This window comes from Nicotiana tomentosiformis, chromosome 3 (genome assembly GCF_000390325.3).
Source record: "Nicotiana tomentosiformis chromosome 3, ASM39032v3, whole genome shotgun sequence".
In the NCBI taxonomy this organism is placed as follows: Eukaryota; Viridiplantae; Streptophyta; class Magnoliopsida; order Solanales; family Solanaceae; genus Nicotiana; species Nicotiana tomentosiformis.
Window position 1 is genome coordinate 32620582 of NC_090814.1, and position 14996 is coordinate 32635577.

The 14996-nt window shown below is 40.5% G+C and overlaps 1 protein-coding gene across 1 annotated transcript; it reads right to left on the reverse strand.

The window, feature by feature from the left end:
- Positions 1 to 14224: 14224 nt before the first annotated feature.
- On the reverse strand, positions 14225 to 14698 carry LOC138907584 (secreted RxLR effector protein 78-like). The gene has a single exon (XM_070198185.1). It carries the CDS (start codon positions 14696 to 14698, stop codon positions 14225 to 14227), a length of 474 nt encoding a protein of 157 aa, XP_070054286.1.
- Positions 14699 to 14996: the final 298 nt, after the last annotated feature.

Below are 14996 nucleotides of genomic sequence, written 5' to 3' on the forward strand. Positions count from 1 at the left end.
TTATTGTTGTTACTTACTGAGTTGGCGTACTCACGTTACTCCCTTCACATTGTGTGCAGATTCAGGTGTATCTAGACACAGTAACGATTATTGATTGTTCTGGTTGCAGATTTTTCTTGGAGATAGCAAGGTAGCTGTTTGGCGATCGCAACCCCTTCTCTTCTCCCTCTCATCTTCCTCTAGTTGTATTTAGCTATTTTCCAGGCTGAGTTAGCCTTGATATTGTTAGACAGATTATAGTAGATGCTCATGACTAGTGACACCCCGATGTCGGGCTTTTCCTTCCACACTTTTATTTTGATTGGAACTCCTTTATGAAGGTTTTTATGTTAAATAACATTGAAATTATCTTTGAAATGAAAATATCGGTTTGTTTTGGAAATGAGTCGGCTTTCCTAGTTCCACGATAGGCGCCATCATGACAGGGGGTTAGTTTGGGTCGTGACAGATTGGTATCTCATTTGAGACATTACCACAACTTCGTAATAATTTCCAGCACAGTACCACCATGTGTGCGGCATGGCGTCTGATCACGGCCCGATCGGCTAGGTCATCTCATTTGAGACATCAACCATTTTCACGATTTTATCCACAATACCACCGTCTTCTTATAGGGAGTCCAATCTCGGCCCGATCGGCTAGGCCATCTCATTTGAGACATTACCTTTTTCAGTCAATCATCTCACATCGTACTCCTTTCATATACTTTAAGTTCATTGGCACTAGTGATCACAATTACAAAGTCATTCATGGCACTTGGCCGTATTTCATAGTTCCAATTCTCTTTTTCCACATTCAAATATCATTATCATTATCAACATCAATAGGGCTTCCCATGCAAGACATTAATTCACATATGAGCAATTTGGGAAATCTTAGGCACATAGAAGCCTTTCATACAATTTGGCATAACAACCTTTATTTCGATCTTGACATGAAGTTTTAACATTCCTAACACATATTCCACATTTTGAACATATTCTCAAATGGCAAGATGACATGATGAAGCATTTAGAATAAACATTGAACAAACACCCTTCAACACAACCACATTAGGAATAGCCAATTCAATAATGATCAAGGACTTACTCCAATTACATGAACACCGTGGGATTCGATTCTAAGAAGAAGGGGGTTTAGCCGGCATACCTCAATTGAGCTTCTCAAACTCTAAAATGACCCAGAATACTTAGCAACTTCAATCTATTTTAGAAATATAACAAGTTGGACCAAAATTAGGAAGATGAACATGGTTTTAGCTCTTGAAGAGAGCTAATTATGCGGTCGCATAATGGCCGCGAAATTGACATAAAAAATGCCCCAGAAAATTGCCCCACTCTGCGACCAGTCTGCGGTCCGTAAGAGTGGTTCTACGGCAGCAGAATGGGTCGCAGAAATGCCTACTTCTGCCCAATATTTGTTTTTAACTCCCTAGCGCACTGCTCAATCAAAAAGTCCAAAATCCAGGTTTTTGGGAAAAAATTTACGAGCCTTACAGTATGATGTATTCTGACTTGTGTGAATTGTTAGATTTGGTTTTCAAGTGATTCAGAATTGATTTGGAAGAATGAATCTCATATTAAAAGCTTAAGCTCGAAGAGTTGCCAAGTTTTACTTTTGTGTATTTGAGCCCGGAACAAAGTTTTGATGGTTTCATTGGGTTCGGATGGCAATTTTGGACTTAGGTGAATGCCCTGATTTGCATTTGGATGTTCCTTGAAGGTTTTGGTATTAATTGGCAAAAGTTGGCAATTTGAAAGTTTGGAAAGTTCATAGGTTTGACAGAGAGTATACTTTGATAATATTGGGTTTGGATTGTAGTTCTGGGAATTGGAATAGCTTCGTTATGTCATTTGGGAGTGCAAACATTTGAGTTCATTCCAGGATGATTTGGTATGGTTCGGCACGAGTTTTGGAAGTTGAAGGTTCAAAAGTTCATATAGTTCAATTTGAGGTGTGATTCATGATTTTGATGTTATTATATGTGATTTCAGGCCTCGAGTAGGTCCTTGTTATATTTTGGAACTTGTTGGTATGTTCGGAGGGGGTCCCGAGGGGCCCGAGTACTTTTCAGATGGTTCGGATCATTTTTGGGCTAAGTTGGCTTGGCTGGAGGTTCTGGTTCTGGTGTGTCCGCATTTGTGGAGGGCTGGTCGCAGATGCGAGCCCGCAACCGTTGCACTTTTGTCTTAGAGGCGAAATAGGCTGGGGTGGGGCTATTCGCGCAGAAGCGGGATGTTGACCTCATATGCGAAATCACAGATGCGGTGACTTGGAGCGCAAAAGCGGAGCATGTCCTCGCACCTACGATGTCGCTGAAACAGATATTCTTCTACAGGTGCGGAAGATCGGTATTTTGGATATTTTGCACAAGCAAAGGTTGGTCCGCACATGCGGTTCCACAGAAGCGGGAAATTGGTCGCAGGTACGACTTACCTGGGCAGATTGTATTTATATTCAAGGGTTGGTTCATTTTATCACATTCTGGGATTTAGAGCTCGATTTTGGGCGATTCTGGAGAGGATTTTCACCACATGGATTGGGGTAAGTATTTTGACTCGGTTTTGATTATATTTCATGAATCTATCTTCAATTTTGGCATTTGGATTATTAATTTTAAAGAGAAATTGGGGTTTTTTGTATAAACTTTCCTAAAGTGAATTATTGGGTTTTGAACACCGATTCTGAGTCGGATTTGAGTGAAATTAGTATGGTTGGACTCGTAATTGACTGGGTTATCAGATTTTGTGAGTTTTATCAGGTTCCGAGGTGTGGGCCCAGATTTGACTTTTGGTTGACTTTGAGTTTTGATTAAAGATTTGACATTTATCGATTGGGTTTGTCTCCTATGGAATTATTTGATATTTTTGAGTTGCTTTTGGCTAGTTTCGAGCTGTTCGGAGGTTGATACGCGTGGGATGGGATTTCTAGAGGGTCGTTTGGCTTGCTCGGCATTTATTTTGGCTTGTTTGAGGTAAGTATCTTATCTAAACTTGGTTGAGGCACTAGTTGCCTGAATTATTTATGATAACTACGTGCTATGGGCAAGCATATGTGTGAGGTTGAGCCCATGTGCGAGTACCAAGGTATTTATCCATGCTCGGGGCAGTGCTTAGGCTATGATATGCCTAGAGTTGACTTTTAAGCTTTAAGCTATAATGTTTCTCATATTTGTATCATTGTTGTGAACTATTTGAGCCATGTTTGAGATTACAAAGAGGCTAATTCCCTAAATAAATTTGGTAATTGCTATTTCCGTGATAAAATTACCGATTTGAGCTAGGATAACACACTTTGCACATGTCTACACTTTAGCATGTTATTATACCAGTCCAGAAGCATGAAATCTGATAATTATTCATCATATACATGTGATCTTGTATACTTGCTTCTGTGTGATGTGATTTGGACTGGATGCCTATGACCACGCCTGGCGGATTGTGTTGATATGCATGTGACCACGTCGAGGAGATTGTAATTATATGCCTGTTACCATGCCCGACAGATTGTGTTGTTATGCCTGTGACCATGCCAAGCTAGTAGCACGTTGAATTAGCCGTACTTACGTATGGATAAGGATCCATCTCCCTAGGGTCATCCTCTCATATTTCTCTCTTGATGGTGTACACGCGGATTGTGAGAAACTGACGGGTTTCTGGTTGATGTGAGCTCTGGGATAGCTGGTTACTAGTATTGGATCAGGTTGCACGCCGAAACAGGCCTTATTGGCTTATGGTTATTGGATCGGGTTGCGCACCGCAACAGACTATTATTTGGTTATTGCATTTCATCCTTGTAATTTCCTTGGTTGTTTACCTGACTTACTTGCATATCTTCTTTATATGCTGGATTGTTGACTGAGTAGAACACCTTTAAACAAAGAATTGTGAGCATCAAAGTGGTTTTACCTAAGAATCCTTATTTGATCACATATATGTTCTATACTTGTTAAATTATGAGCTGTGTAGGTGTTAGTGAGTATCATTTGTAAGTATTTCCAAAGTGTTTTGAGCTCCTATATGTTCATGAGTTGAAGTTGTGTATTGCCCTTTTTGGGAAAAAGTATTTCAAGAATGAATGATGTATTAAATATTTTCTATTGTGACTTAATTATGTTATACCCCCTTCTTGGAAAGAAAACCTTGTATGAAATCAATGTAATCAAACACTTATTTCTCATATGATGAAACATTATGAACATACCCTCGCTAAGGCCAAACGTGCCAAACAGTTGATTGGAAGAGAACCCCTTGTGCAAACTATTATCGTTTTGGGAATCTAGAGTTGTGGTGTTGTGATTATACCTCCACCCGCATATATTGGGGTGAGGCGACATGGCCGCTTTGTATAGGGATTGTGGTATTGTGATACACCTCCACCCGCATATATTGGGGTGAGGCGGCAGGACCGCTTTATGTAGAGATTATGGTATTGTGGTACACCTCCACCTGCATATATTGGGGTGAAGCAGCAGGGCCTCTTCGTGTAGGGATTGTGGTATTGTGAAACACCTCCACCTGCATACATTGGGGTGAGGCGGCAGGGCCGCTTTGTGTAGCGTTGAGGGTATCGTGATTGCACCTCCACCCGCATACATTGGGGTGAGGCGACAGGGCCGCTCTGTGTAAAGGTAGTTATAGAGGATCCCTGACTTAAGAATTTATAAATGTTATTGAAAGCATTTAATAAATTTGCTGTGGCTTTAACGGCTAACTAAGTTTTTTATTGTTACCATGATTCATCATATTCGTGTTTTATTTCTAAGTCCTTGAATAGGTGTTTTGGTTTTTCATACTAGTACTATTCCATATGTACTAACGTCCCTTTTTGTTGGGGACGCTGCGTCTTCAATGAATGTAGGTGGTTCGTCAGCGGGCGGTTTTGAACCTCGTTAGCAATTACTCTCTATTCAGCAGATTTTGGTGAGCCCTACTCTGTTCTGGGCTTCATGTCATTTGACGTTGTACTTTATGTTTTGAGGTATAGCCGAGGTCTTGTCGCCGGCACTTCCATACTACTCTTCGGTTGTACTTAGAGGCTCCGTAGACATAGTGTGGGTTGTATTGTGGTGACAAGACTAGGGTTCTTAACATGATAAGGAGGTTATGTTATGAGTTATTTTAGTCCTATGATAGTCGTGTGTTACATTTTGAAGTCAAGCGAGTTGTGGAACAAAAGTTGGCAAAGGTCATCACAAGTTACAATCATAATGTGCTAAACATTAGGTCAAATTAGCAGTGATTGTCTCCTAATATAATTGGAATTACAGTATGATCCACATATCAAATTGAATATCTATGAGTTTAGTTTCTAATGCATTAAACCGTTTGTCGATACGACATCGAAGTAGAGAGATATTCGAGTTTTCGCGAGACTGCGCAAGCAGCTCCCAAGGAGACCCACTTACGCGGTGGTCGACCTACTTCACTTTAAAAACGAATTGGACGACCTTTATTTCTCATTTTTCGACCCAACCTCATCCCTACACTCCTACTAACCCTCCTAAATAGATAACATAAGGGTTTGAAGTGATTCCAAAGTGATTACACCATATTTCAACATCAAAAGTTAGTTCTAGTGAAGAACAACACCTCTCTGAGGTTGTGTTGTCATTGAGGATAATTGTGGGTTGTGTTTGGCTGAAATTTCAAATTGTTTGTACTGTCTATGGTGAGTATAACAGCCTACTAATTGTGCTTAAGCTTGCTTGTATGTTGGTTAAGTTGTTAGGATGATAAACCACAAGATAATACTTGGATTAACTTGAGATGTTGTTATTCTTGATGGATTGATTTGAAAATTGCTCTTATGGACTTTAAGTGGCTGGAAATTATGGAAAATAAGTTGGATATGATATTGTTAGTATGATTATGTTAGTTTACATGTCAATCTTGTTGAGGAAATTGGTAACTAGAAAAGAAATGGCTATAAAGCACTTAGGAAGTTGTCCACAGTGATATTATCTTGTGTTAGGCTATTTCGGGTAACTTTGAAATTGAGTACAAGGTTGAAAATCCTTTAAAAGGTATTGGTTATTATACTGGATATATTACTAAGTTCAAGAATGAATGATAATGGTGTTGAAGGGTGCTAAAGGGATTCAATCCGAGCTTGCCGCTCATTGTGATATGTTGATGACTTGTTAATGAAATATTTTATACCCTATTGTTGATGTTGTTATTATTGTATTGCTCGGTTGTTTTTGTTGGTATATGGTATTGGAGGAGGCTCTTGTTATAGGGGAGTTGCTTCCCAAATTTACATAAACGAGTTACTAGTTTAAGTTGCAGACTTAGCCTTTACTCATCACTAATTTTGAATCTCCTTATGCTATGGTAGATTGAATTGAGTTGTTTGAAGAGTTGCTTGGAAGGTATTAAGGACGCAACGGGTTTAAGGTATGTTAAGGCTATTCCTTCTTTCCTTTTGGCATGGTCCATATGATACAAATGAAATGAGCAAACGCGAAACTTTCATAAATGACTCTATTCTTAGAAGTACTAGGGGTGCCTATGTTCTTGATTCCCCATGTGTCCTATTATTATATCGTCTGTTCATGGGTCTCAGAAAATAAGTAAGTTGATAAAGTTTATTTCATGATATGGCAAAGCGGTTAATAATAATTTCGACCATCTCACTTGGTGATGGATGTTCACCCATGTTGCGGTGCCACAATCTTCTAACTAGTCGTGCCTTCTCCGATTCAATCAGAGAAATTGATCTTATGACATCCCGAGAGATCTTATTGACTTACTTCTTATGAATTGCATTCATTTATATATGTACATTGACCCATGACCAGATGGCGTTATATACACGTATATTATATGTATATGGGATATTGGGAAAGGTTATGGTGTTATATACGCACCACCACCTCATCAACTGGTATACGTTGATGATTCACCCACATAGGCCGAGATGATATAATGGGATGCCCTCATATGCTTGATGATGTTATGTACACATATTCCTATGCATGATATGACATTTATACTCATATGCATGGCATTATAAATGTTTCATGATTCACAGAGCTATTCAGACTTATAGGTTGAGTTCTTTACTCCATGTATCTTTCATGTCTTTTATATACTACTTTTCATTCCTTACATACTCGGTACTTTATTTTTACTAACGTCCCTTTTGCATGGGGATGCTGCGTTTCATGCCCGCATGTCCCGATAGATAGGTTGACAGTCCTCCTAGTAGGCTATCAGCTCAGTGGAAGGTGTTGGTACACTCCACTTGCTCCGGAGTTGCCTATTTGGTCAGTATGATTTGGAGATGTATTGATTGGTATGGTAGGGCACTATCCCGACTTTTATGACATTTATGTACTCTTAGAGGCTTGTAGGAAGATGCCATGTATATGGATACTTGTATGGACTTATCGGCCGATGTTCTGAGTGTACAAATGATCATGTCGGCCTTATCGGCCCGTATGTCACATGTATAAGTTTCTATATCATGTTGGATCATCCTATGCCTAGTATTCCCTTATGTTTTATTTTGGTTATCTCATGACGGCCCTTCTGTACCATTTACCTATGATGGTATGGTAAGAAAGATACGTTATGTTGGTACTTGGTTGGGTAAGGCACTGGGTGCCCGTCACGGCCCTCCGATTAGGGTCGTGACATTAAACCTGTTGCCTGCACACCAATGAGAAAATATGAATACAAGAAAATAAAATTGGTTCCTGAATTAGCAGCAAAAAGTATTTTGAACACTATTGATTGCCAATCCCTAGCAACGACACCAAAATTCGATGAGCACAAAGCACTACACAAAATCGATCCTCGATAGCCAAATATAGTATAGTTTAATTACCGTCTCCAGAGGGATTGGATTTATATAATGTTCAAGTAATTTTTGGTTTAACGTTATTCAGGATGGTTAACACTTTGATTGAAATAACTATGAACTTAAATTAACTATTAAAATTAAAGTAGTTAGCAATTGATCGTAGAGAACTAGAGAGTAGATCAATGGATTATTATCAAGAAGAAGAATAAGGGTTTTCACATGATAGGTGCAAGACTGCTATCCTGAATTTGACACTGTTTTATTTCACTCTTAAGGTTCTATCGATTCTTATGAATTCAATAGGTGATTAGCTTATACTTATGATTCGGATTCTTCTCTCAACTAAATCTAAGTCTTTCAAATAAACTAATGTGAAGTAGGGTGAAACTTGCAAGAATCTATTGGTAGGAATGATCTATGAGAAATTTCTCGCGAATATTTCTCAATCTTAATTTGAATGGTAACTCAAAAAGCTATCTCGATTACTTCATAGAATCATCAAAATAAACTAAGGCATATGCTACAATAATACTCAATAAGATATTCCTCTTTCGATTAAACACTATAAAGAAAAATATCACAACTAATATTAAAGCTCCTCTAATAAATTCAAGTAATTAAACAGTTGTTAAATCCATAAACAACAAACAAGTCACCAAATCATGTCTAACCCTAAAGTTCCATAGATATGGAGAACGTCATCACAAATAGAGCTAAAGAATAAGAAAACATTAATCCAACGTTACAATCCAAACCCTCGTATTGAATTGGTAGAAGGAAGATGAAATCTTGTGTCTTGAAACCTCGAATGCTCTCCAAAAGTTCCCAAGGTCAAAAGTCCTCTAAAATCACGTTTTTGGTGCATTTATACCATGTAGGAACGGGCCTGGATGAAACTGCCCTCTCTGAGCCGAAGTGGAAAAAGTTGGACGAGAAAATACACTACCGCGGCGCATCGGGCGGCACGCTATGCACCATATTAGTGGGAAAGTTCAGAGGCCTATTTTTTTCACTCTGCAGGAATTATGCACTAGCACCCCATGCTCTGTGGCGCATGGCGCGGGACGATAGTGCATTTTTCTAAGAGTAATCTTTTTTTCTCACTTTTGTGACATCCAGACTTGGTCCTCGACCCCCGAACGCGAACCCGTATTAATTTCTTGGGCTTCTACTCAGACTTCAAAGCTCCAAATCATCAATTTTAGCTCAAAACTTGCTTCTTCAATCGAAATCACATCCTACACAACATAACAGATGTAATAAGTACAAAGTATAATAATGAGGCTCCAATACAATCAAAGTATAGTAATTATAGAGTGAAAATATAGCCAAAATACGAGTTCCTAGCCTACCATCAGTACACAAAGTCAACCAAAAAGTCAACCCGAGCCTGTACCCCCAAAACCAGACAAAACTCATAAATTCCGACAACTCATTCAAATACGAGTCCAACCATTCTAGTTTTATCCAAATACGAATCCGAATCGATGTTTAAAATCCAATTATTCACCTTAGAAAAGTTATTGACAAAAACTCTCAATTCTCTTTTACATTCACCAATCAAATGCCAAAATCTAAGATAGAATCATGAATAATATTCAAATCCGATTCAAAAATACTTATCCCAATCCAAGCGGACAAAATCGCCTCAAATATCGCCCAAATCCGAGCTCCAAAAATCAAAATGTGATAAAATAACTCAACCCTCAAAATATAAAGCTTCTCCCCAGCACTTTCGCATATGCGACCAAACAGCCGCTTCTGCGACAAAAACCCCGCTTCTGCGGATAGAACTTAAAATCCCGACCTCTCTCACCTCGCCGGGTAGGGGTAAGGTCTACATACACACGACCCTCCCCAGACCCCACTTGTGGGATTATACTGGGTATGTTGTTGTTCTCTCACCTTAACACATCGTTCCACTTATGCGCTATCACAGGTGCGATGCAAATTTCGCTTCTGCGATAAACCACTCCAGCCTGCCTTCTCGCTTCTGCGCCTAAGTGACCGCTTCTGTGGTCCCGCAGATGCGCCCAGGAACCCACCTCTGCGGACATCCCAACCTCCAGCCTTCTTCGCAGGTGCGACAAAACAAGTGCTTCTGCAACCAGCGCACCTGGCAAAAACAATCGCAGATGCGCAACACCAGAAATAGACTTGCCAAAACACTCTTAATTGATTCGAAATCAATCTGAAACACACCCGAGCCCCTCAAGACCCCGTCCAATCATGCCAACAAGTCCCAGAGAACAACACACACCTACTTGAGGTCTCAAATCACACCAAATAATATCCAAACCACGAATCGCACCTCAATCCAAGCTTAATGAACTATTTCAAATTTCCGAATTCCAAACTTACGCTGAACACATCCAACTAACTCGGAATCACCTCAAATTTTGCACACAAGTTTCAAATGGCATAATGAATATATTCCAACTCCCGGAACAACAATCTAAACCTGATAACATCGAAGTCAACTCCCGGTCAAACCGATGAACTTTCATAGCTTCAAATTGCCAACTTTCGCCAAATAGTGCCAAAACCTTCTAAAAATATCTAAATGCAAATCCGGGTATACGTCCAAGTAAAAAAAATCCCCATCGGTACCTAACGAAACCATCAAAACTCCGATCCAAGGTGAAATACACAAAAGTCAAACTTAGTCAACTCTTTCAACTTAAAGCTTCTAAATTGATAATTATTCTTCTAAATCAATACCGAACCACTCAAAAACCAAAATCGACCACACACGCAAGTCATAATACACAATATGAAACTATTCAAGACTATTCAGTATGTTTGTCCTCGAACGTGCCAAGAGTCCTCACAAAGCCATCAAATCACTATATAAAATCACTATACACATACCCATGGCTGATCCCACGTCACCCCAATCCATATAATCATGTCAACACCACCTAACCAAATATTTTTCCTTCAACCTTTGTTCACAAACCTTAGAACCCAATCTCCAACATCCGAAATTCATCATGAGGCCCAATTCTTGCATCTATACAATGTATAAGTCTAAACTAGCTGTATCAAGCCATAACCATAATCCGAGATATAATCATATGATATACCACCTAACTCAAGTACTCATAGCCGTTGCTTCCGACCACGATAGCTGGTCAACAACAAACCCGGTACCGGCGACATACCTCATATCAAACAAAGCTTTGTTCTGAACCTTCATAAACTGCTAAGGACGAAAGAAACACACGGATACTCATAACCACTCATCAGATCAACAAGTCATGGAGCTCTCTTGCCCGCCAAGAACCATAGCCAAATTCTAAGCTGACTAGTGACATCATCTCATCTCCAAACATACCTTTATCAATTCCACTATCACTCATTTCAGGTCCTAGAACCTCATCTCATCTAGTACAAGTTGCTTGACCAACATGCCACACCAATACCACTTAGAGCCAAATACCATGCAATCCGTGCACCAAACAAGAAACAACTCGAATGTAACCAATGATGGAAGAGGAACCAAATGAGAGAACCGTTATGCAAGCTCAACTGATACCACCACAAAGCACAAAGCTATGAACCCATATCACAAAGGAGAAACAAAACACACGAAATAAGTATAAAGGATCCTATCCCAACATCACCTAAATGCTCACGATCCACATAGAATATCCATCAAACCGAAATGCTCATAATCAACGAACACTTGTGTACAAACAGCAAACATACCAAGAGCATGGCGATAACCATGAAGAACAGATAGCACAATATACCACATACATGAAGACCACAACCAAGGCGCAATCCACCTTTCAACACCAAAGAGCCATCTCGCTCGAATTTCACCACAAGGCCCAAACAGAGCCGCATTATGTGTGTAAATAATCAATAGTCTCACAACTCATCTTAGCATAAGAGAGTAAGATATGGAACATATCAGGGCATGAATAAGATAAACTCTAACCAATGTCACACCCCTAAACACGAACTATGCGGAGTAAACTAACCCGATCTGATGTAGAACACAAATTTTCATTAGGCCTACCAATGGCCCCCAAACCAACTCCGATCATCCACGAATAGGTAAATAACCTTCCAAAAGCCCCCAGTAACCTATCCATATCACATACCATCAGCTGTCTAACTCTGTCCATATCCTCACAGTCCACAACCAAGGAACAATCTGCCTCTGAGAACTCCCAGCCTACAAGTCCCAAGAATACAAGAATCTCCATATTTGATCCCTGCTCCACCACTCAAATGCCTGACACATTCATCATACACAATCATCTTACGAGAAATACTCCCATGAATCTTCCGGGACATATAGCCAAATTTGAACATTAGCAGTCAACAACCAAGCAATTCCCGTAATACCAGTCAAGCATCCGCAAGTCAAAACACAATGCACCTTTCTGAAATGCATACTCTTCTCAGGTGATACCACATGGTGCCAGCGTACTTCTACGCATCTGAAACCGTCCATGCTGTCTAGAACTCATGACCTCCTAACGGAACCTCAAACTTGTACATGTAAATCTCAATCCCACACGGCACACCTCATCTATCATGCCATAATATGAAAACACGAGAATCCCATTAGCACAAACCAAGGCCATCGGAACTGAATTCCTCAAACTCAACCAAGTCACGCAAGTCGCCAAACCCAAGAGCATTTCCACAACACACCTACAAAGCCTCGCCATACCAAAAGAACCAAAAGAATCGATCGTTTCTATTACCATGCCGACCTGAACCGCTACTTCGCTGAACCATTTCTTTGAGTCCCTCTCGACTTGCCTTCAAGTTAACACTTCTCCTTGCTAGTAACACTACGGTCATTAATTAAAGCTCACCACAAGAGATCCTAGCATGAAACTATGTCATCTTAAGGCCCAAAAGCCATTGTATTCCCTCTTAAGCACCCAATAGTACCACAACTGAGATACCCACTCTAAATAGACCTTCTGTGAATTTGAAGTTGCTTCTTTAACCCCTCTAATACTGAAATGTAGAATCACTAATGTTACAAAAATACCGCAAGTCCAGACACCACCCACTGCATAATCTCAGATCTTATCCATATACAAATCCGGGGAACCCTCAAATACCACATACGAATCTTGAACTCATTAGAATCTTCTCGAGATTCATCCACTCTGCTAAAATCTCTAATGCACCGCCACTACGAGTCGAACAACTTGTGCTCCATTAGCACACAAACCTCTAAAGAAGTAACCTCACCTTTAAGCAACTGAGTGAATCCTTGTCCTTGCACACTACATCCACCACAAACAACAAACAACAATAGCCCAGTGAAATCCCACAAGTGGGGTCTGGGGAGGGTAGTGTGTACGTAGACCTTACCCTTACTCCAGAGGAGTAGAGAGGATTTTTCTAATAGACCCTCGGCATAATAAGATGAAATGAGATAGTGTAGCAGTAACAGCAAGGGAATCGAGAAAGATAACACCAACAACGTACTAACCAAAAAATAAAGAGAAAGGTAATAACAATAAGCAGTAACAATGGCACAGTACTACAGACACGATGGAATAATATGGACACAACAAGAGCCACTAACATCCTAAGACAAAACACTATCAGACTAGCTTCCTACAACCTAACCTACAACCCTAATGATGTACTATGGACACAACTAGAGCCACTAGCAGCCTAAAACAAAACACTATCAGACTAGCCTCCTATCTCCTAACCTAAAACCCTAATGCTTGACCTCCACAACTTCCTATCAAGGGCAATGTCCTCGGAAATATGCATCCGCAACAAGTCCTGCCTGATCACCTCTCCCCAATATTTCTTAGACTACCATCTACCTCTTCTCATACCCGTCAAGGCCATCCATTCACACTTCCTTATTGGGGCATCCAAGCTTCTCCTTTTGACGTGCCCGAATCATCTAAGCCTAGCTTTTCGCATCTTGTCTTCCATGGGAGCCACGCTACCTTCATGCGGATATCTTCATTCCTTATCTTATCCAGTCTAGTGTGCCCGCACATCAATCTCAGCCTCCTCAATTCTGCAACTTTCATTTTCTGGATATGGGAATTCTTGACTGGCCAACACTCTGCACCATACAACATGACTGACCTAACCACCACTCCATAGAACTTACCTTTATGTTCCGGAGGCACCTTACCATCACACAAGATGCCAGACGCTAGCCTCCATTTCATCCACCCTACCCCTACACGGTGCGTGACATCCTCGTCAATCTCCCCATCCCTCTGGATAACCGATCCCAGGTACTCGAAGCTCCCTTTCTTGGGGATGACTTGAGAGGCAAGCCTCACGTCCATGTCCGCTTCTCCCTACACGCCACTGAACTTGCACTCCACGTATTAGTCCTACTCAGCTTGAAATCTTTAGACTCAAGGGTCCATCTCCAAACCTCCAACTCGTTAACACAGCCTCACGTCTCATCAATCAGAACTATATCATCAACAAATAACATACACCATGACACCTCCCCTTGAATATGGTGTGTCAGTGCATCCATCGCTAGAGCAAATAAGAATGGGCTGTGCGCATATCCTTGGTGTAACCCCATAACAACCGAAAAATGCTGCGAGTCATCCACCACTATCCTAACTCGAGTCTTAGATCCATCATACATGTCCTTAACCACCTTAATATAAGCCACCAGAACACCTTTCACTTCCAGGCATATCCAAAGAACTTTCCTACAGACCTTGTCATATGCTTTTTTCAAGTGAATAAACACCATATGCAAATCCTTCTTCCTATCCCTGTACCGTTCAACCAACCTCAGAATAATATGGATAGCTTCTGTGGTAGAACGACCAGGCATGAACCCAAACTGGTTATCAAATATCGACCCCAACCTCCTCACCCTCACTTCCACTACCCTCTCCCACACTTTCATCGTATGACTTAGTAACTTGATGCCCCTATAGTTGTTACAATTCTGGAGCGCACTACATCTACCATGAATAACAAACCAAAATCATTCCAAGGTTTCCATATGCCCAAAAAGTATAGTACATCATGCACTCGGCAATTTCAATCCCCTCACTAACCTCGAAGTCAGCCCCCTTCAAGTCGTAACTGTTCCACAATTATGCTTCAGACCAACACAAATATAACACATGACCATGCAATCTGATTGTCGATAGAAGACTCCCCTACTTAGCTCGAAGCCATAGAACACAACATCTGATAAC